The sequence below is a fragment of the Ammospiza nelsoni genome, chromosome 3 (genome assembly GCF_027579445.1).
Source record: "Ammospiza nelsoni isolate bAmmNel1 chromosome 3, bAmmNel1.pri, whole genome shotgun sequence".
Lineage (NCBI taxonomy): Eukaryota > Metazoa > Chordata > Aves > Passeriformes > Passerellidae > Ammospiza > Ammospiza nelsoni.
Window position 1 is genome coordinate 69,443,819 of NC_080635.1, and position 24,058 is coordinate 69,467,876.

Consider the following 24,058-nt stretch of genomic DNA (forward strand, 5'->3'; position numbering starts at 1 on the left):
AGTAGCTTCATGCTTAATTTATATAGCATTTCTAAAGAGTGTCTTTTAATACTAAAAGAAGTATCAGGCTTTCTTTAACACATAGTATGCACCAAGCCACAGATGATAATTTAATGCTTGTTGAATACTGAATATAATGTTCATTTCCTCTTTTCAATAGGAAGATTTTAAGTGAATAGTCCAGTAGCATTATCAGTTAATAATTTCATTTCTGTCTGTACAATATTTGCAACAATTTGAATTTGCCTCACAGGTAGTAGACATTTATTGTCAGCTCAGTACATCAGCAGACACCACTGACAGCTTAAGCTAAATTTGCCAGAACTTGTGTGATTGAAGCTTTGAGTGAGGCACAAAACCAAGGCATATTTTTCTGGGGGTTAGATTGTTTCCCTAGATGAGCTATTTTTGTTGTGATAACTCTCCCCCACCCCCCACCACACCTCCTTCTTTTCTCCTGTATTTTCTTTTTTTTTTTTTTTTTTTTTTTTTTTTGTGGCAATAATATTTATTCAAAGGTATGATAAAATATACTAGTTCTCAAGTATGCAGATGGCCTGTAGTTTTTGTGAAATGTTGCCACAACTTTCTTTGGGAAAGCTTGCCAGACTTCTTAAGACACCTGTGGATGTTTCTAAGGATGGGTTAACTGAGCATTTGCCAGAAATAACTTGAGCATAATTGATCCTCCCTTGTAGTGGAAGAAGGGACTGTAGATGACCTGAAACTTTCCCTCACTTTTACTCAGATCTGTGGTTCTTTGAGTCTTTTAAAGCTCTCACAGGAGCACTTATGCTTTGCTCATTGTGGGTTCTTGCAGTCTTCAGTCTGCTGAGCATCTGGATGTGCTCAACTCAGAGAGAGATGTTGTTGAGTGACCTGTGCAGGGTAGCAGGCTGAAGGGAGGAGTAGCAGAAATTGCCTTTGCTGCTGCCTCTTTTCCCCTCAGAAAGTCTGGAGGGGTTAGAAAAGCAAACAAACAGGGATTCAAAACGTGCTCTGTTGAACATGGCTGATTAAAGAGTTCATCTGTCAAGTTGTGGTCTCTCCAAAGTGACTCAAACCAGCAAGAAATTCTGCCAGCTGTCCCTAGGCAATTCTTCTTTGAGAAGTCCTGGCAGAGATCCTTGTGGGATTTTTGCACAAAAGTACAGAGTGGAGTGACTTTGTCTTGGAGGGAATGTTAGGGCTTCCTGAAGTGAAGGTGAAGTCTCTGGGTAAGAGTGCTTTCATGCTGACGAACTCAGCCTGTGGAGCCACTTCAGCAGGCTTCATGGCCTTTGTAGTTGCCTGATGGCCAGGAGTGCCCACCATCACATGTTCAGTACTGTTTCAATGATCCTAATCAGTAGCTGAAAGGAGATTGTTTTTAGAATTGGTGTTCTCATCTGCAGTTATTTTTAGAAAACCAGGTGAACTTCAAGACAGTTGGCAGCAACAGTGAAGAAACTGAGGCCCCTTGAAGACAAAAAATATAAGTTGCATGCAGACTTCTCAGAAGTGTGGAAACTTTTTTTCTGCTCATTCAATGATATTACAATTAGAAATTTCTAAAAAAACAAAGTGGTGATTGAAAACTATTTAAATGAAGCTTTCTCAGCAAAGCACCTTCACAGTGAAATTATCTACTTTGTAATGAGAAAAGCCTGTTCCTAAAGCTTTTTTTTTTCAGTTTAACTGTTACTTAAGACTAGGTCTATAAGGAACAAGAATCTCCTCATCCTCAACAGTTTTGCTCAGTGTTGCATAATCATTTGGTTATTTTGTTTAATTAGGTGACAAGATGCTACTCTTTCTTCAATAAGCAGTAATATTTTTGAGTGATATCAGTAGTGGGGAGTAATTATGGCTAGGTAAACTTGCAGCCTTCATTAGGAATGACTGTATGACTACAAGAGCTGGATAATTAGTTTAATAGTTTTTATTTATGGACAAGGTTGTCCAAATATTTATACAATGATAATTTAATGGTATAAGTGTAAAGTCTTGGACAAGGTCACAGTTTGTTACTTTTTCTTCCTTTTCTCTTATATTAGCAAATATTATCCCTGTGGTGATACTTGATATAAACTGGGTATTGGAAGAAGATGCTTTAGACTTGTGATGTAGCTTAAATTGTAAAACAGAGGAGTTGTCTTCTTTCTGTTGTTTTTTGGTTGATTTGGTTAATTGTTTTTTTTTTTATTTTTGGTTTTGTTTGGTTGTTTTATTTTTGTTTGTTTTGTTGTTTTTTGTTGTTTTGGGGGGTTTTTTTGTTAGTTTCTTTCGGATTAGTTCTTTAGAGGAAAGTAGGTTCAGTGTATGATCAAAATACAAATTTTGACACCTCCTTTCTTGTTGCTGTAATACTCAGATTACTGTGCTGCGCCCTCCCCCTGGCTTATGTACGTTGGAATGATCATCTGAACACTCATAGAATAACTTCAAGCACGTGGGAGTTGCCATGCAAGATCAATCTTAGTTCATCTAAACGTGTACATGGCAATAATCATCTGAGTTCTTATAGAACTCCCAGCATGTAGGAGTTGCCATGTGAGTTAAATATAAATTATCAAAGCTCCTAATTTTGTTAGCCTTTTTAGTCTGGGTTCAGCAAGGAGTTCTGGTAGTATTTTTCACCACAGGAGAATCTAGCTCCTTGGGAAGACTACAAAACTGAGGTTATGGATTATAAAAACTGCTAAATTTGCTGTGGTTTTTCAGAAATGTGCAGAAATTGTATTATGGCAATCCAGGTTAGGTTTTCTTTTTTACATCTTGTCTTTGGGATCTTTCATTGCATCTATATATAAATGTAAAGCTGTCTTCTCTTAGTGAATAAACACCAGCATCAATTTTCTCACCAATGTGATATTCTCTCCTGCTTACTGACGCAGAGCATCTCCAGACTATTAGTAAGAACTCATTATCTACTCTATTGAGTGCATAGCCATGTCTCTTGAAGCACTGATCTGCAAGTAATATAAATGGCATTTGGTGGCTGCTTTAGCTTTTACTTGTTGCATTCAAAAGCATTCATTTATTTCAGATTGAATTAAAGGTAGTATATTTTTTGAGCAATCTTTTTACTTTCCTACTTGATTTTTTCTTGTCTTTTGATAAAGGTTTTGATTGAAGATCTTGCAGAATAAGCAAGAGTAACCAAACAGACTGTTATTATTTGATTGCATCTGTCATTGTGCTATATAGGGTAAGGCAAGGATTTTATTTAGAATTTTTATTTATAACATTTATTGGGAAAATAGAAATTTTGCCTTTTTTTATTATTTCAAATTTGTTGCTAAGAATTTTAGTGGTATGGAAATATTCTTTACTATAATTGAAATCAGGAGTTTACTACACAGAAATATTATCTTTATAATTAATTTTGCTTTTTTTACTTAAAAAAAGACTGTCTCAATTTGTTGGATTAATATTTCCATGAATTTTTGTATGAATCATAGAATCATTTTGATTCAAAATACCTTTAAGATCATAGAGTCCAGTCAATAGCCTTACACTGCCAAGGGCATCACTAAACCATTTCCCCAAGTGCCACATTTACATGTCTTTTGGACACCTCCAAGCATCCTCTTCCCACACACGAGGTGACTCAGGTATTCTGTGCCATATAACAGCCCATCCTTATGCTGAACCCCGTGTGAGATTCCACATCCATTCATTTTCTGGGGTGTCTTCAAATTGTGTGGGTTCCTGGCTGGTGTTTCAGTGTACATTCCAGACTCCTGGACAGTTTTCTCATCTGTAAATTAATAAAATAACCTGAATCAATATCCAAAGAACACCTCCTGACTTGAAACAAAGTTCACATGTTAATCAAAGTATTCTGAACTTCCTTGACTACGCAACTTGTCTTCCCTCAGAGAGGCATACTATTTTCTAGATTTAATTAATTTAAATTCAGTTATAATATGTTTTAGTTATGTAAAACAGGAGGGATAATAAAGTATAAAAGTACAGTTTGAGAGACAGAATTTTTAAAGTTAATATTAATTATTAATCTAGAATGGGATTGGTATATTGTCTCATGTCTTCGAAGGAATGAATTGTACTTCATTTAATGTTAGGGTCAAGGTTATAACTAGATTTAAGGTGGATCTTGATTAGTTTAGTTAATAAATAGGATTATATAGCATTGTCTTTTGCATTACATAGGATTAGGTTTGTGGTTTAAGCATGATATATCCTACCCAAAATATATACATCACAGGCAGTAAAATATGTTTATTTTCCAAGACTGCTTAATGCTATGTTTATAAATATATTAAGCTCCTCCCTGCCTAATTGAGACATTTAACTTAAATCACCACATGCTTAGGGATGCTTAATTTGTCTGGGTATGTGGGTAGCCTCCTGAATTCTCTATTATTCCCAGGAGAAGCTTGAAAAGATGGGCTTGGGGATTAGGTCTGTGACCAATTTCATCTCATCTGAGAGTGGTCATTACTGTCTCTGACTGAAAACATTTGTTTGGTTATGCCATATTAGAGCACTGAAAAATATGGGTACAGCACTCAAGACAGGTGATTTAAACCTATGTCTTCCCCTTTCTAGGGGAGAAAGAGCTAAGTAATAGAGGAAAAATGGAAAAGTACCTTTCAAGTGACCAGGACATTCAACTGTAAGGACACATGTCTAATATTCAATAATTCTGAAACTGGTTTTATCTAATGACTGTATATATAATGACACCCTCTCTCTCTCTCTCTCTCTCTCTCTCTCTCTCTATATATATATATATATATATGTATATATATATATGTATGTTTTAAGTGCATAATTCTTTTCTGGGATTAAAGTCTGGGAACTAAGTTCTTCTACTTGCAGCTAATTTCTCAGTTTCTTGATAAGATTTGACTTCCTTGTTTGCTTGCTTGGTTTCAAGAGTCTTCACACAAAAGTGTTCTGTTGCTTAATGCTTTTGATTACTGCAGTAAGGGAGGCATGAATTCATTCCTCTTAATCTTGTGTTCATCCTTTAATCAGTCTTTCCATTTCTTAAATGAGTTCTTCAAACATCAGGCTGTAATTCAGGAAGCAAGAATCATCCTACCTTTGGTGCCTGTGCTTAAAAGAGGGTAGACAGGGTTAACCTGGAGCCCATGGAGGCCTTTTTGATTTCCTGCTTGTTCCGTATGTCCTTGGTTAAAAAAAAAGGAAAAAAGTGAATGAAATGGATGGCTCTTTTTAGGCACTTGTGATTCCTGGGCATTCTGTGGAAACTCCAGCATTGAGCTGGCTGTGATGATTCCCAGCTGCTGTCCTCAGAGGCAGCTGAAGCAACTATGTTGGTGTCTTCACAGACACATCCATTTCCTATTTTTTCCTATGCTTGAAACCAGTATTTTGATGATAGCACCAATATTTGATAAGTAGCATTTTATACAGTTCTGGTCTAATACTGTGTCCTAAATTCTCTGAATTTCTACAGTTAGCATATCTTAATTGCAAAAGGAATTACTGAAATTATTGAGTTCTTACATTATCTACCTTTGAGGCATCTTTATTTCTTGATAATTATATGTACTAGTTCAAAGTCTAATAATTGCAAGCTGTCTTTTCAGAGCTCCCTGTAGAGACAGCTAAAGATAATCTCATTTCTACATCCCTATTCTTTCACTATCTACTCTCTGCTAAATATTTGTTAAGACAGAAAGAGCCAACTTTATTAACTCCCTTACTAGATCTGCCCTTCCTCATGGCTAATATTTTTGCTGTACTGTGTCAAGAATAAACCTTCTTTTCCTCTATGTGATCCCTTGACTCCCTTGGAGGAGCCAGCAGAGACCCATGTTAAGTCAGTGTTTCCCTTATGATAGAAGTTGCTATGATTGTCACATGTAATGGGCCTGAGGATGTTTTCCTTGCAGACTGAGAGCACCTTCTTTTCCTTGATAAATATATACCTGCAGGTTCTTTGCTCATAGTGACTTAATCCTGCTGGTGCCATAAGCCATGGAGGTGGGCCTTTACTGTCTCTCTATTAAGAAGTTCTGATGTAAGGTGAATGCACAACTGAACACAATCTTCTGACCTAGTGAAGTTCCCTTGAAAAGCTTCCATATGGGACTAGTTTCTCTCTGCTTGAAACTGAGAGATGGCATCTCCAGTTTGCCGACTGGAGTTTTCATTTACATGGATTTTGTATTTCCAAGCCCAAATCATAAACTATAAGGATGTATGAATTTCAAAATGTCCTTCTTTCATGTTTGTGCCTTCAGTTATTTCAGCTGGTATTTTAAATAATGATTGTTGGATCCATAGTACAAAACCAACTCAAAGATTTTAAAAATCAAGTTTCCAAACTGGAGTCAAGAAAAGGAGGTGAATGTGGTCATTCTTTGTCTGTCTGTCTGATTCCTATTTCATCTCAATATTTTTAAGTGACTGTCAAATTTAAGAGGAAGGTCATAGGGAGCAGATATTTGAAACGTTGTTGAGCTCCTGTACATATTGTTAAAATGTATGTCTTTGCAAATGTTACAGGCAGTGGAAAGGTGACAGTGTTAGTTTACATGTAAATAGCTGGAGGAAACCAGAGAGGGAAGGCATTCTACAGATATCCCAATTATGGGAGCAGCTTTAGTTAAAGCTCACAATCAACGATGACACAAATGCCTTGAGAGGACTATCTTTAATTAGTTCTAATCTTCACCAAAGGAATTAGTTTTCTCACCAATATTTATTCATTTCATGGCAAGAATACTACTCAAACTCAGGCATGGACAGTGAAAATAAATGCTGGCTATAATTAAATTGAGTATTTAAACTTAGGGGAAAATACTTATGTAAATATGAGGACTTCAAATGTGTTGCTTACAGAATTACAAAGAAATCTAATTTTGTCTGGAAAATGAGTTTTTCCTTATGAGATATTTTAAGGTGTTTAAATTATGGCTTGCAGAAACTATGGAATAGTTAATTAAAATTAATTTATTAAAATACAGCACATTTAAAAATCTTCAAGCATGTAATCCCTACTTGCTACATAAATTTGCTGAATGTATACTGATTCTTTTATATAATATTTCATCAGTGTTATGACAGAAGGGAAAATAGCTCACATTTCTTCTTAATAAATATTCACATGACTAGTTTCCTTGATTTTGCGTAAAAATTTATTTATTCAGTGGAAGTCGTATAAATCAGGCTAATAGAAAAAAACTTCCTGTTGCAAGTTCTAAATGTCATCCAGTAAAGAATCTCATTTCATTCCAGAATAGCTGCTTAAAGGACCAGGAGTTTGAGAGTCTGGAACTCAGACCTCAACCTGCAAAGGACATCTCAACAAGAAACTTAACTGGGGAAAAAAAGAATTTGCAAGATTGAATTTATGCAGTTGCAAATTTAGAGTAGGCAATAGCAACAAATGATGACATAATTAAAAGTATTCACAGAACATAAGATTATTTGTACTGGAGAGGACCTCTAAAGAAAACCTAGTTCCACACCTAGGCCATGTGTCTTGGAGCCACATCCAGCCTGCTCTTGAACACTTACAGGGATGGAGCATCCACAGCTTCTCTGGGCAACCTGTCCCAGTGCCTCACCACCCTCACAGTGAAGAATTCCTTCCTTATGTCTATTCTAAACATTAAATATCTATTTAACTATAACTCTTTCCATTTAAAGCCATTCTCCCTTCTTCTATCACCACGTGCCCTTGTAACAAGTCCTTCTCCAGCTCTCTTGCAGCCCCCTTTAGGCACTGGAAGGTGTTGTAGGATCTCCCTGGAGCTGTCTCCAGAGTGAACAACCCCAACTCTCAGCCTGTCTCCATAGGAGAGGTGCTCCAGCTCTCTGATCCATCTCTGTGGTCCTCATCTGGACCCCTCGATTTTTTTTCTGCTAAATAAGAACAGAAATGTATAACTTAGTAGAATTTCTAGCACAGAAAGTGTGTGGCATCTATAAATACCTGAATGCCACAAATAATGCAAAGTAATAATTAATGTATGTAATTTGAAAGTATAGGCAAACAAAGCTCATAGGAAAGAGGGAGAATTGACACATTTTTGTATATGTGGTATGTAGTTGGTTGTAAGAGGTTACCAAGAAATTACTGGAAATACCCTATTTAAACTGATGATATTTGAATGGAAAAATTATTGTCCCAAATGACACTTCACTGCATAGAAAACCAGCATGTCTTGAGTCCTCCTGTCTTTACTTAGCAAGTCTTTAACTCACTTCACCTGGTGTAACCACTGTTGTTGTTACACCAGGTGAATGATGTAATGATCTGTTTCTAGCCTGCCACAGTGTAAATAATTATTAAAATAGTATTTATTTTTATATTTTATATATTATAGCAATATAAATCATTATTAAATCATCATCAATGTTTCTGGACTGTGAAATATTTAATGACATTTCAGTTCAAAAGCAAAGAATTTCTCTGTAGATGTTAATACTTTTTTTCTGCAGCAAGGCTCATAAATGGCAGTAGACAGGGAAAAATGTTGTTTTTCTGCATTGACATTTTTTGCAGCAAATCCTCTTCTCAGGAATTTCATTGTTCACAAGGGGGGGAAATTAATCTACAAAGAAGCTCAGCTGGTCGTAATAAGATGATTATTACACATCTTTATATCCCACTTGATAGTTGATATATCTTAATTCTTTCTTTGAAACTGTGAAAAAGAAAATCAAACCAAATAATCTGTCATTTGTGGGTTTGGTATCTAAGCATAAAAGGCATTTAGGCGCTTGGTGTCATAGCATAAAGTGCAGGGAAGATTTCGTTGTTAAATACATGACTCCTTCGTGGCTCTTGCAGTGCTAACGTCACTTCTTCGAATCTCTAATAATGTTTTGAGGCACGAAAAGCTGCCAGCAGTCATTGTTGACATCTGTAACTTAGCTTAGTAAGGAAGTACTAGTTAATGTAGTGTGTATCACTGCTGAATTAATATACAGGAACTGCCTAAGTAGCTCCTTCGTTGTGTGATGCTTCTTAGTCACAGCCCTCTGTACATTGGTCTAATTAGTACTGTAGATTCCCAACATCATTTATTATTTGATTAATACGTAATTTCTTTCTCAGATTCATCGGTAATATCAACACAATGCCCAGACTCTTGTATTCCCCTTCCTTCCTTTCATCACAATGCACAGCAACTCATTTCTTTTATTTTTGGCACATGATAATTTAATATTTACCCGTGGTAGCTTGGTACCAAAGGAACAATTATTTCCTAATCACTTGCCTTCGGGGGGTTCTCCACTTGTGTCTGGGGAAAAAGGGCAGTTTGGGAGCGTGTCTGTGTTTCCTTTGTAAGGCCACCCCTGTTGTTAGGGCAGGGCACTGTGTGTTGAATTCTAATGCTGGGTGCCAGAGGCAGCCTGTTTGGAAGGGGCAGCGGGAGGGAGGTGTTGGCTGCGGGCAGCAGAGCCCCAGCCTGGGGCTCCCTGCGGGCGAGGAGCTCCGGCAGCTGTCCGGACCGTGCCCGTGGGGAACGCAGCCACGGGCTGGAACTCCTCATCCCCCCAGTACCCAGCAGGCTGCTTTGCTTCGCAGCCAGCGAGTTCAGGTACCTGTCCTTGAAATATTTATCATTTGCTGCCGCAAAATATTGTCCATTCAAAAGCAGGCTGTGGTATCTGTGCAACAGAAGTGTACTGGCATTGATTTTTATGTGCATTTGGTAGATTTTGTGAGATTGTTTAAAATTCACGAGTGCTTGTAATAGGTCTTATCCTGGATTGACAGAGGACTATGTAACAGAGGTAACTGTTCTTGTAAGGAATGTTTATTTTCAAGGGAAATTGTAGAAAATTTTCAAAGGTAGCATGTTATGATAAGATATACTTCAACCACAGAGAAGGTACCTTTGGTTCTGGTACTAAGGTTTTGATTTTAAATTAACACTGGATTAGTTATCTGTCTCTGTCAAGACTATAATAAAGATCTTTTGTTGCAATCCATCATAGGGCTTTTGTGTTATACACTATACCTAGAAACTGTTAACAGGGAGACTAGATTAATGCAGAGAGAAAAAATGTCATCAGATAAAACATGGGTCTCAAAAAGCAATTTCAAGTTCCATACTATGTTATGCATTAATACATTTTTAGCCTTTGGGGAAAAGAGAAAAACTTGTAATCAAAAATTAATTTAAGCATTCTTGGCCGTACCTAAATTAGAACCCGGGATACTTCCAAAATTGTTATTAATCAAATGACCTGACAGGAGCTCACTAGGAGAAAATTAATGAGTGCAGGCTATTCTGAATAATATTTAGTTATGCTGATAAGAAATTTTGCAGCTCTTTTTCTAATTTTACATATAACAATTTAAAGTATTTCTATTTTGAGGTAGCCATATGTGTCTGTACATGTATGTTACACAAATACATTGTGCCCATGCTCTTTATTTTTTAATTTAACTTCTTCAGAAATCTTAATAGAAATGCAAGTGCAAGACGTCACTATTTTTTCTTGATTAATATCTTAACAATAAAGTGAGATGTGGTTTCATATGACTTAAATATTTTTCCATTAATGTATGGACACACCTGTTAATTTTTTTTTTTTTTGTAAACTATCATTGCAATTTTTGCTGGTTTGGGTATAATGATTCTCATCTTTTCTGTGAAAAATTCACAAGATTGATTTTATAAGTCTTCACTGTAATTTAGTGCTATATAGGAAGGAAAGAAATTGCTGATTAATATTTTGTGCCTTTAGGGTTTGGATTTGAAGAATACAATTCTATTCTATCCAGTTTCTGGCTATTTACTGTTTTGAAACTTGAAAATATAATAGGTCATTAACAGATTGGGTCGTCATACTTACAACAAAAGTTTTAGTTTCAAGATACTAAGAAGTAGAATTATAAGGAAAACTAAGCCTAAATACTGATTAATTCACATCTAATATCTGGAAATCCTTAGTGGTGTATTTTAATTTTTAATAGACCTATGAGAGTTTTTTTCATCAGAAATTTTAGCCTTTGTGTATTCTGTATTTTGGATCTTATACGTGTTTTGGAAGTAAGCTGTTATACAAAAAATTTATTATGATTTTCTTATTTCTATTTTTGCTTAACATACCTAATATGAAGGAAATTTGTAAGTCTGAATGTTTCTTGCTGTAGACATGCTAAACAGTGTCACATCTAACTTTGTTCATTGAATTTTGTCTGTAAGCCAGAAGTGTAACTGGCTTAGTGCCTTATTGCCCCCAGCAGTCCTGCTGTTCAGAGTAGGTGGTGTTGAACCTGATTTGTTTTTAATGTTTTTTCTTTAATTTTTCCAAGAGCATTTTGATTTAAATAACTTCTTTGTTAAGGTAAACAGAGATGGCAAGAAAACTGCAGTAATGATGGCTGGATTTGTTGGGTTTTTTTTGCTTTTGCTGTAGATTTGATAAAGTTGGTGTGAATGACTTCACAAGACACCATAGTAAGATGGAAGCCATTGGGAAGGTAGTGGGAAATAAAGGAAGTAACATTTTATGCTTAATAAATTTACAAATCAGTAAGTACTTGTTTATATTCTGGAAAATTATAGTTGAAAACAAAGGAAAAAACTTAAGTTATGTGAAATCAAGCTGAGTTTACCCTTGTAAAGGACCTGTTTAAAAGCCACAATTAGTAAGCTGGTTCACTCTGAATTGTTTGTGAATTCCATTTCACTCATAGGAATTCTGCTTAAGGATAGGGATGAGATTTGCAAAATCCACACGCTGTTTATTTCACCCTATTGCATTTTGCACCTGCATTGGGGAAAAGAAACCAATATTGACCTGCATATTCTCTCCTTGTCTTTAGGATACCTGAAGCTTTTGCTCTGTACTTGTCATCAGAGTGAAATTTTTCAGGAGGGTTTGAAGAGAGGAGAGGAGGGGAGGAGAGGAATGTATAAATGATGGTGACAGCCTCCACCACCTGCATACTGGGACAAAAGGGGCCAGAGGCAGCCTGAACAAAACACAGTGGGGGGGAATTCCAGACAAGTGAGTGGGGACACTGATGAAAGCCCAAAGTTAAAGAGCTGGTTGTAGCCAGTGTGGAAAGGTAAATAATTTTCCACAGCAGAATAGAAAATGGTGTGCAAGCCCTGAGGGCTGGACTCATGGGGTGGGGAGTGGTTGCTCCTGGAATGATGGTGTATTTTGTTACACAGAGCTCATTGACTTGATCCAGATTGCAGCTTCACTTGCTGAAAATATGCTGGTGCTTCCTCTCAAACTTGCGGTAGCCCCTGTAATAATGAACAGATACATCAACTTTCTCCTCTGAAATATTGCTGCTGTTTCTGTTAATGAGGTTGTACTTGGTGCATTGCTACTGGGGAGTTGTAGTTTGCTCCGCTGCCCAAACTGAGAACTCTGCTGACACTGCCATCACCAGAGCCATCTCAGTAAGAGTGGCTATATAAGATTTTCTTGAAAAGTAAATTTATCACAGATAAAGCTCCTAAAAGTCAGCATAGAAATTATTAATCTCTCAATTTCTTTCCACCCATAGCTTGCCAAAACTGCCTTCACTTTGACAATACTAATTCATGGTAGTCACAAGCTACATAGGCTTAAAATACAGTTTTTGCTTTTCCAGTGTAAAAAAATATTGCCCTTTTTTTTCATTTGTTTTGCTCAATACGTATTAAACTTTTAAATTTTGACAAGGAAGTAGATGTGGCTGTAGTTTGTGTCTGTGATCAAATCCAAATTGATTTGTGTGCTTTAAAGATGAGTGTGCAGGTATGTGTGCAGGTCTGCATACAGGCATAGGGGAGAGACTTATGATACACATCTGAGAGAAAATTGGCTGGATGGTAGTTGCTGGAAAATAATTTCTTAACACTGTAATTATGCCTTAGAGATTGAGTAGAACTCAAGTCCTACCCATGTTTGTGACCGTACTCTCTTTTCTGCTTATCTGATGTGACAGATGTGCTGATATGATTACTGCTTGTTCTATAGGAGGAAAATACCAATTGCCCCAGACAATTAATACAATACAGAAGTCAGTCAATATTAAATAGAGAATAAATAGTGCAAATTAATTTAAAATATATTTCATAGTTATGTGAAGTAGGCTGGTTTTCGCAATTTAATTACTGTCGTGATAATAAAATGCTTTCCTATACAATGTTATTGAGCTAGAGCCTTCTGTGACCCATTGACATATTAATCTATCCCCAGATAATCTTACCATCAGTTCAGCAACAGAATATTTAAAGAATGTTTTGAGAGATTGTTGTTATTAGTTGGGGAACAGTATTTTTCATATTTGTGACTACAGAGGAAATATGAAATATTTTAGAGGTGACCCTGTGACTTAATGGACAAAAAATTATCAACTTCCATTCTATGCCCTTTATAGGCATTGCTCCTTAGGTTGACCAAACTCTTGTGGCTAGAGATCTGACTCAAGGAAACAGCATGAAACAGGGGAGGTTTAGATGGGATATCAGGAAAAGGTTCTTCACCCAGAGCATGGTTGGGCACAGGAACAGGCTCCCCAGGGAAGTGGTCACAGCACCAAGCCTGTCTGATTTCAGTAAGTGTTTGGACAACACTCTAGGCACATGGAGTGATTCTTGGAGTGTCCTGTGCAGGTGCCAGGAGTTGGACTTGATGATTGTGATGGATTTCTTCCAGCTCAGGATATTCTATGATTCTATAAACATGTAACAACTTTTTTGAATGCACAATCTAGTATAGGAGGTATTATGATGCCAATGATTCATGTTATGCTCGTTCCTAAAGAGCAGTGATGTCAACATCACATTCCAGTAATATATTCCACGTTTATTTGCTTTCACATGTTTTTTTAGTTGCAAAAAAGTCTTTTCCTAGTTAGTTGAAGTTAAAAAAAAATTTGAAAGTGAGTTACAGAAGACTGAGATTTGAGGGAAATGTTCCAAGGAGAAGGTTTTCCATTCTGCGACATGGCTCACAAACAGAAAGGATTTCAAAACTGTAATTTTAACACATTTCTGTTGAATTGCCAATTTAAGATGTCATCTTGTCAGATCTGAGATGTATCCTTTAAGGGATGTTAATTGCCTTTAGAGTTTTAAAATCGTTATGTTGATTCAGCAGTAGGTGGTGGTGGCCTACTTTGTTGAAGGACACCACTCTGTAGGTGTCTGCTTCTTCTTAAACTTGTACCTGATCTTGATCTTGCAGTGAGGGCTGCAGAAGAACAAGGAACACAAACTCTTTGCACATTTGCCTTCCATAGTAGAGGAGTGCATTATAAGAATTTCATCTTTGGATTTTCTGCAACTGGTATGACTTATGATGTCTTGTAATACAGTTAAAAGAAAATTTGCCTGGAGAATGAGCTTGTTTTTTTTAACTTACGCAATTTTGATTTTACCAGATTTGTTAACACATTGCATTTTTTTTTATTAGCTTGTGTATAGTGTAGATGCAGTTAGTACATGATTATGTAAGCAAATATAAAAACTATTATATATTCTATTTGTGTTTCCTAGGGTGGGTGGAGGAAGTGTTAAACTGATTGTTGCATTTGAAACTGTGGTCTGTTCTGCCAGCAGCTGGAACGTGATCAATTAAATGGGGCATATGAAAGGCATTGCTGTTTCATATTGTTAAAGGAAAATTACAAGTAATACTGAGGTCTAAAGATATACTCTAGAAATGACTGGAAATAAATTTGACTCCATCAAAGCAAAGGCATTCAGTGCTGGATTATTAGCATGTTATAGAAAAAATAATAGATTAATATGTTTCATTAATGCTAAGAAAATAATTACATTTTTAGTAAGGATGAAATGTAGCCTAATCAGAAGTAAATTTTCATTAATAAAAACCATGTGATCATGAAATTTCATTAGTCATCTGAAAAAGAAACTGAAGTGGAATTTAATTTTTAGTTAAACTGTGGAGCAGATTTCATTTTCCCCACCTTATTGTTGTGCTTTCATTCCTACTTGTCTCCCTGTACTCGTTAGAAAACTTGAATCGTTACTGTGACTACTGACATCTCAGATTTTTCACAAGCTTCTAGTAAACCATTTAACATTTCTCCACACATCTTGCAATTCTGAAATATTCCTACAGGAGGGTGATGAAGGGAAAGTGGTAGCTTGTTTCCCACCCCAGTGCTCCCCAGGGCCTTCTCTGAGCACCGCAGCCAGGGACACTGTCCTGCCCAGAGCCAGGGGCATGGGGGGCAGGTACCCTGTGAGAGCAGGTACCCTGTGAGAGCAGGTACCCTGTGAGAGCAGGTACCCTGTGAGAGCAGGTTTCTGAGCTGCTGCCAGCACTGCTGGAGAACTGTGAGACACAGAAATCTCACTCACCCCTTAAGACCCCTAATAGCTGTAGAGGACTTGCAATACACTCAACAACTTGCTTTTTTGATAAGAAGTGTGATCAAATCTCATTAAGGCTATTCTTCTGAAAACATTTTAATTAGCTGTCTTTAGTGCCCTTGTTCTGCTAGTTTTTTAAGTAATAGGAATTAATTGAAATGCAACTCAAGCATTTTACCTAATTCCTGAAAAGTCACATATGAAAGCATGGTAGCTTAACAAAAACATTAGGCATAACTGTTATGTACACACAGTTGTATTCTATACTCATACTGGAAGCATATGTGAGGGGGATGAGTTTGTGCCAGCCATTGTGCAAGTGAAGTAGCAAAGGGTTTTGCAAAGAAGATTAGAGTTGGCTTCTCAAGTGGATTCAGAGTGCTTCAAAGGATGTATAGGAAGTGGGGCAAAAGAGTTTTCAATAGTGGCTCTCCAAAAGACATGGGCATCTCTTTGTAAAGAGGAGTTTAATTTTAAGATCACTATGGAGTAAAGTACTTCCAGTTAACTGAGTGCAAACTAGTGCCACTTCACTCCAGAAGAGCTGCCTCCAAGCTTGGAGTTGCAGGGGAGAGGAGGTAGCCGTGTTTGAGGATTGCCTTGCCCTCCTGAGTTCCGAGCCGGGAAGCAGCGGAGCTGAGGGGAGGGAGGGCTGTGACAGGAGAGCTGCAAACCTCTGAGGAGGTGTCATGTAACCTCTCAGCTGAGGGATCTTCTTATGCACTGACAAGCTGCTTCTCTCTTCTGCCTGCTGGGGTTACCACCGCTTTCCAGGGCTTACTTGGGAGTGACATGGTAACAGGATTTCATGATCTAGGAATTAATTTTTCCTTTGCTGCCCCAGTGACTTGAGTAATGCATGGTTTGGGATGGAGGGGAGGAGTGGGGTGGGGGGAGAGTGTGCATTTTTTTTTTGCATTTTGCCTAAAGCATATAAGAGATTGTAACAACGCCTTTTTTGTTTTTTCCTCTTTCACAGCTCTAAAGCTATATAATAAACATAGTGCTTTCAGGTTTTTTCAGCTTTCTTTTTATGAACTACTTTAGGAAAAATATCTTTTATAGGAGTGAAGAAACTGTGTGAGTACAGTAAAGTTCCATTTGCTGTTGCACACCCGTTACTCCCTGTGTTGGGATCACTAGTTGCAATTGGGAAAGAACCATCAAGACCTTCTAGTAATTGCAACAAACTGCAAAGAATATGAGGTCCGTAGTGGACAAATTACCAGCAGGTACTTTTGTTGTATAGAGCATCCTGTGGCAATTAGTTTCAGAATTTATTAAACATTGTGTGAAATGCCTTTTCCTTTGTTTTAAGCATAATTAAGTGGTATTTTCCTTTGTTGCCTCCCTTCTTTTATTTCTGTGGGAATCTGGTAAATATCCTCTCTTTAGGCTTTGCATAGTTTTCAAATATTAGGAATATTTTTGAAGGTGTCAGTTATATCTTCTGTTGTTTGTTTCCCTTCCAAATTTATTCCTCTTTGAAAACGACACCTTTCAGCATACTTACTGCACCTACTGCTACCTTTTTTTGTTATACTATGAGTTTGTATAGGACACCCACAACAGCATTATTCAGATATTAGAAAATGTTGAAAGTGTGAAATTTTTCTGTGAAAATATTTATTTACATACTTGTTTGGACCATCTTGAAAAGACTTGTCTACTTGGTATTTATGCAACACTGTCATTAAAGCAGTAATCAAGAAAGGGCTCAACTTTGGAATTAATATTTAATTGCTTCTGTAGAACATTGCTCATGTATCATTTGATGTGTTTCTTTGACAGGGACAGAACAGTTCCTTTATTTTCTCTTGGGGAACCATGATAATGAACCTGTACTTAAATGTTCATGAACACTTTTTCATTTCTTCTCTCTGACACTGCATTCAGATTTGCACTTTTTATTTTATTTGGTTGGTGTGTAAAGTCTGGCTTTTCAGGACTTAGGTACTTGGTGGCTAGAAAGATTTGGGATATGTCTAGAAAATAAAAATCAATAAAAAGCGTAGAGTATTTTGATTGTTCTGTCAAGAAAATAAGGGTGGTAGACATGATGTTAAATTCAATGAATGAGATGCAATCGGATCCTGGAAACACAGAGGTGTTTCTCAGGTGCACTTTAAGGATCCCACCTGGGTCCCTCAGAAGTGAGCCCTGGCTCCTGTGAAAGAATATACTCCCAGGAAACCAGGCAAGGAGAAATCTAAGCAGTCTGCGAGGTGAAAGTACTCCTTTACAGTCACCTTTGCATCTTCTAATTCACTGTGCCATTCTAGGTCAGCAAAATTTCACCTCTATCTTATCCTATTATGCAAAAACACCCTCTCAGTTTTGACCAAGTAAGGATAACAGTGGCTAAATATATACTGTAGGGAAAGTGCATTCTGTGACTCTACACAAAGCCTGGCTGCATCTTGAGAACGTTTTGGGGTAAAACTTCTAAGCAGAGGGCAGATGAAACAGGCAGGCTGGGTGGTTGAGGGACTAGGACTGCATATGGGTTGTGTTGTGGAAGACCTGTTTTCCTTTGGTCTGGAGAAAGTGTAATCTCTTCTGCAGTGGGAGGGGAGAATATAAGTTACACCAACACTAAGTGTATCCATTCTCTGTATATCAAGTGGGAGTTTTGTCAGAGTGTTGCATGACAAATGATGGAAAAATACAGAATTTGAGGGAATCAGCTTTTGGTGAAGAAGCATGTTAGTAAACGGGTCTTAATAAGCAGCACTAATAAGATGAGGGATGTAAGTTGCCCTCTGGGAAACTCCTTCCAAGCAGTGTCATGGGTGCAGAAAATTATTAGCCTGGGATTCACAGCCTGAGACAATTCCTATGCTATCTGTAGAATTAGTGAAGACTCTTGATGTATTTACCATTTAAATTTGAAAACTGTGAAGGGGTAGGATTTCTGAGTCCTGGAGGGAATTGCACTACACGTTCACTGTGGAGACTTTCATATTTGGAAGGTGCATTGTTAGCTGAATTAATTGTCAGTAGCAGTGTAGGGAGAAGGGCAACATTTTCCCTTTCCCTACCTTGACTATGTATGATGTAGAAGTGTTGTTCAGATTAGAAGAGTGACTCCTGCTGGTAACATGACACAATGAATGAATCATACCTACCTTTCAACTATAATAGACGACGGCTAGTTCGACTTTGACCTCATAACAAAAGGACTTTTTTGTTGGACTTTGCTTGCACTGAATAAGGAAGTTGTCCATCAAGAACACAATCTTTCTCTAATGGTTTTGGATTGCCGATATTTTCCTGTCTTTTTTAGTGAGTGGGAGGGTTAGGTAAAAACAGAAACAGTAAAAAATTACTTGGCACTTCAGTCAACTCTGAATCAGGTAAAGATTTAGACAGAATGAAATAATCTTTCTTTGGGAAAGGAAGAAAATATTTAGGTATTCACAGAGCAAGGAATTCTATCAGTACTATTGGAGCTATTTTTATCTGTTAAGATTAGTCATTTTAACTTCAGACATAACCTGAATGTAAAATATTTACAATTAAAATTGTAACAATACTGTGTCTGTTTTCTTCACAGGTTTGCTGGTCCTCTGATACATTTCAGAATGCCGCTGGTAAAAAGGAACATAGACCCCAGGCACTTGTGCCATACAGCTCTGCCCCGAGGTATCAAGAATGAGTTGGAATGTGTCACCAATATTTCCTTGGCAAATATAATCAGACAACTGAGTAGCCTAAGTAAGTACATTGTCTTAATAGCTGTATTTAGAACTAATATATTTTACAGTCACAGTGTTTGAAGTAGGAACACCTTTTCAATTTCTCTGTAGAAAGTTGTCACTGGGTCTGGAATGTAGTGCTTTTGTGGGTAGTGTCTAGCATGGATGTCTGTGAAGGAAAACTAGGACATTTTCTAGCAGCACATCTTAAAACACTTCATTCATATATTTCTGTTACCAGTGGAATGTGACAGGAAAAGATATCTGTTAATTAATGAAGTCAGTAATTGCTAACCTTAGAGCAATTCTTGAGTAGGGAATATGACTTAATGAGAAATATATCACTGGTTGCTTAATTCTCTCCGCTTAAACCCTTTGTCATGTTGTGGTCTTTCAGGAAAAAAGAGGAGTTACCTTTTGAAATATACCCAGACATGTAATTATTATATGGTATTTGAAATAGTTAACAATTTTTCTTCCTTGTTCTCCCTCTGTCAACAATTTTACCCTTGGTGCACTTGAGAGGAGTGAATGAATACTTCTCGGGCTGTGAAACTCTGAAGGAGTTTTGCTGAAAAGGCTGATCTCTGACTTGTTTCTTCTTTAAGTTACAGCAACTTAAAAAGTTGTCAGATGAACCAGCACCATCGCATTTTGAATTTCCAATACTGCAAGTGCTTTTTAACTGCTAGGACGTTACTAAAACTACCAACACATTAAATATTTAAATGTGCATGTATTTACATCTACAATGTGAAAAGTCTTTTAGCTCCACCATTTTCTTAGAGTCACAGGTGGTGTAGCCTAGTTTGTTGATTAGATTGGTTTAATTATTGGTCTGATGATATGCTGTATAGTGTCTGTTGTGGCAGCCCTTCACCTGTTAGGGTGCCATTAGATGGTAAACTTAACTGAGGACACTGAATTATGGAATTGAGACAGGAATGCTTACAACACATAAATATGAACATGATTATTATAGCTACAGAAACAAAGGAAAAAACTATTTTAATACTTTTCAGTGAACCAAGAGCATATAATATCAGGATGCAGTATATGATCACCATCTGTGGTTTTGCTTCATTCTGCCAAAAACCCTTCCCAAACTAGCTGCTCATGTACTAGGCTCCCCTTCCAAGTCGCTGTTATTAATGTTGTATTATTTTATTTTAGTTTGCCTATTTTAAAAATTCTTGATTATAAGCTTCATCTGGGGAATTTGCTTTTGTAGGTGGCATGTCAAATATATATTTGGCATTTTCATTTGGAGGTATTATTTGACCCTAAAAACCCAACAGTAACTTTTAACTCAGCATCACAGTCTAGGGTTCCCCTACTGAGATTCAGCTGCCTTTCCTATGTTTTCTTGGTATACAGATCTTACGTTTGATGTTGTATGTGCTACTGCTTGTGAGGAGGTCAGGATGAAGCAATACTAGAACAGAAGGAACTCAATTAAGGAAGAAGAAAATAAATTAAAAATATCCATTGAATGTTCGCACATTTATTGCGTGGTTTGCCTAACATATAGCGCAGAGAAACACTTGCAAGGGAATGTAACCATAACTATGTAACTATGTAACCATAACATTCCTCTTTGTAAAAGCAGTGTGGTTCTTCCCTAAAACATGCATCTATGTGTTTGTACCAAGTTTTTACCTGATACTCTGCGTTTTCAACAAAAACAAAACCAAACTTTTTTCCTACAATTAAAATAGAACGTGTTTTGCAAACTAGTCCTTACTTCTCAGTAGTGCTAAAGACTATTCTTTAAAAATGGGGATCATGTTTCAAAGGTTTGGGTACTTGTGAAAGTATTTTGTTCCAGAATTCTTTTAGCTTTTCTGCCTGTTTATGCTAGGAGCAATACAAATTCAAAAATATTCAGGAGTTCTGGAATAGGAATTTTGTGTCTCATGCTTAAACCCAAATAACCAGTCTTCACTTGGTGTGTCACTGTTAGGGGTGAGCAGCAAGGTCTGCTGACATGCAGATAAATTTTAGTACTTGCCTGTGAGTCACAGCCAGCAGGCATGGTTTTGCAGCAGTCCCCTGGCAACCAGCTCTCTGCAGTCCTTCCCTTCTTGTTTTCCATGGATAATGTGTATATTTGAGAATCAGCCTTTAAATTGTAGACAAAATGAGCTTTACTCTGAGGGTGGAAACTGAAAGCTCTGATAGGGTCTCATTTTCTTTAAACTAAAGCTGCTTTTGCATTTGCTTTTGCTGGTAAAGTTATGCAAATTTAAATGAATGGTCATTGACCTGATTAACAATCAGTCATCTCTGCCTCTAAGATCTTTCACTTCTCTACCCTGAAATAGAGGATCAATCTTCTTATGGTTATGATTCTTAAGACCAGGCAGTCTTAACTTCTCTTCTGACATGATATAAAGAATGCTGTCGTGGAATTGGAGCCACCAGTACTCTAAACAATAACAAAAGTCATTACTGAGAAAAAATTAGCATAGAGTTTTGTCATGTAAGTCATGGGGTCTCCATTTTTGGAGATACTAACAGCTCAGCTGGATTAGTCAAGCAGCTGGATCTAATTGGATCTGCTTTGCACAGGGTGTTGGACTAGATGACTTGGAGGTCTTTTAACCTAAACAGGATTGTGTTTCTGTGATCTTGGATACTACATTTAAATAGGATTTACAAGCAGAAACAGTACCTATGAAATGACAGGAATTCTGTTTTCCTGTATTTCAGTATAAAATTTAAAGAGCTTTACATCACTATGTCAGTGATAACTACCATGTGTCTCCATGAAAATTATCAAACATTTCATTGCTTATTTGATGGGCTGCTTCTAATTGTTTAGTTTGAGAAATTTTTTGACCTTTAAAAGAAGTAGAGATCAAAGGACAAAATATTTATTTCTGCTTTGAGTGATAGTCATTGCCTTTATCCCTGAAGCATGAAAACACGTCAGTCTGTCATGATACAACATACAAAATTTCTAGGAAGTAATTTTTCGTCCCATATTCCCAGTCTTCTCTTACTTCATAAAAGGATCTGTTTTCTGACAGCTTTTCTTAGCACTGTGGCAGAACAGAAACTCTCCGGACAACAGCAACAGCTGTTTTAGTTTCCCAGCCATTCTTCCCTGTGTTTCTTTCTTTCTAACAGTATCTGCTTTGAGGAAGTGCTTGCCTCATGTTTGCAGCAATATTGCACAGACATTAGTGCTCTCTATACGTCGGTCTATGTCAGGGCATAACATTCCTGTGTACATGAAACACAACTGATAGCATTGTGCAGCTGTGCCATTGTTAGAAGGCAGATAAATAGTTCTCTTGTGTGGATGTAGCCTCCTCATTTTGTTCACAGCTATTGACCAATCTTGTTTTTCCTTTTATTCAGCTGTTCCATGGAAACAGAATCTCGGTACCACATAAGAAACCTAACTGATGGGGTTTGTTCTCAGCCCCAGTCTCTGACACCTCCATCTAGGGAGGAGAACATTTCTCTTTTTGAATATGTGCCTTTAATGAATATTGGTATTGCAGGCATACAGACTAGGCCTTTTATTCAATCATAACAAGATATCATTCCTCATTTTTTCATTTACTTCTGCATAACCACAGAGAATGCTGCATAATTCTGCTAAGCTGCAGTGCCTTATATGTTAGCGAAAACAATTTTCGCTTAGCATTGAATCTTTTGTAGCCTTTTCCCTCTCTGTCTTTTCTGTGTAGTATATCTATTTTTTACCATGTTTGTCTAATTCTTTCTTTTCCTTACCCCTTATTTGTTAGTTTTCAGGAGTGAAAGTCTGACTTGGGAGCAAACAATTTCTCCCCCTTATTTTTTCTTCTCAGATATGCTTAAGTTTTCTTTCTTTTTTTTTTGCTTACCGTGCCTTCCCCAAAAGCATTCATCTTGTGAGAGACACTTTTCTCTTATACTGTGAGAAACACTTTTTCAGCTCAGGAAAACCTGCAGTTTGTCATGACTTAAGGCATTAACATTCAGTAAGTGGGAAATATTTCTCCTGAAAGATCTAGCTGCAAGGTGTTGGGGCTGCAATTAATTTTTAGAACCAGGCCTCTTGAGCTCAAACAGCTACAGCTCTCTCTTCACCCTGTGTGAACAGCATCTTCAGCACATGGTAAGGTTCCTGCATGCTGCATGATTGGAAGGAAGTCTCTGCAGATCTGCAGCTAGAGCTTCAGTCAGTATTTCAGAACCCCTGTGTTGCATCTTGCCCTGCCCATCCTCCTTCTCAGGGTGTTCAGGAAGACATTAATTGTGAATTTTCTTCATTAGTCACTCCTCTTTATTCATTATTACTACAATTGGCAGGGACCACAAGTGTTCTTTTGCACAAGGGGATAAGGAAACTGATGGACTTAAAGCTAAACTCAGCTTGAGAGAACCCCAACCTCTCAAAATCTTCCCTCTGATTTCTTGATGTTGTCTTTGCAGCAGTGGCAATGCTGTTTTGTGCCTGTCCCAAATGGTAATGAGAAAATGAGCAAGGGGTCAGTAAAGTTTCATTGAATGCAACTGTGTGTTAACAGAAAAAAGCCCCACCTGTCATTAATTCCTTGCCTACATAAAGCAGTGAATTCAGGTTGTGTTAGAAATGAAAGGAAGAGCAAGACTTCCCTGTGAAATGATCATTAGCACTGCTACTTTCCACATAAGTTCAGCTCTCAGCAGTCTCTTTCACAGATTTCTGAATATATAATGGTAATCTCAGCTAGTTTACTTGATAATGTCCTCAGTGGGTGGATACAAATGGTATCTCAGACTTCCATGGCTGAAGATTTTTTGGAAGCTGACTTCTTTTTGGATGTCAACCAGGAGCATCAGACCTGCTCTGGATAAGGCCTTTAACAAAGTTTATTTGATACTTTTGATGCCCTGCTCAGGTTGTCTGATAAACATCTGGTTCAATTTTCCTGGCTAAAGGAATCAAGTTGTCTCCTCGGTACTCTGATACTCCTACTGTAAAGCTTGTGGACTGCCCTCACATGTTCACAGTGAAAGTTCCTAATTAGCATCAGTGCCATGTATTCAATGTGTCATTTTACAGAGCTTGCTCAGCATAAGCAACGA

At 37.3% G+C, this 24,058-nt stretch overlaps 1 protein-coding gene across 3 annotated transcripts in view; it reads left to right on the plus strand.

Annotated features, from left to right (window-relative positions):
• WASF1 (WASP family member 1) overlaps window positions 1-24,058 on the plus strand; it is an 87,218-nt gene that overhangs the window by 39,741 nt on the left and 23,419 nt on the right. For all 3 annotated transcript variants that reach the window (XM_059468210.1, XM_059468212.1, XM_059468211.1), the window contains exon 2: window positions 18,850-19,010. In XM_059468210.1, the coding sequence (XP_059324193.1) occupies window positions 18,878-19,010 (133 nt within the window). In that variant the 5' untranslated portion in view covers window positions 18,850-18,877. The remainder of the gene's footprint in view (window positions 1-18,849; window positions 19,011-24,058) is intronic.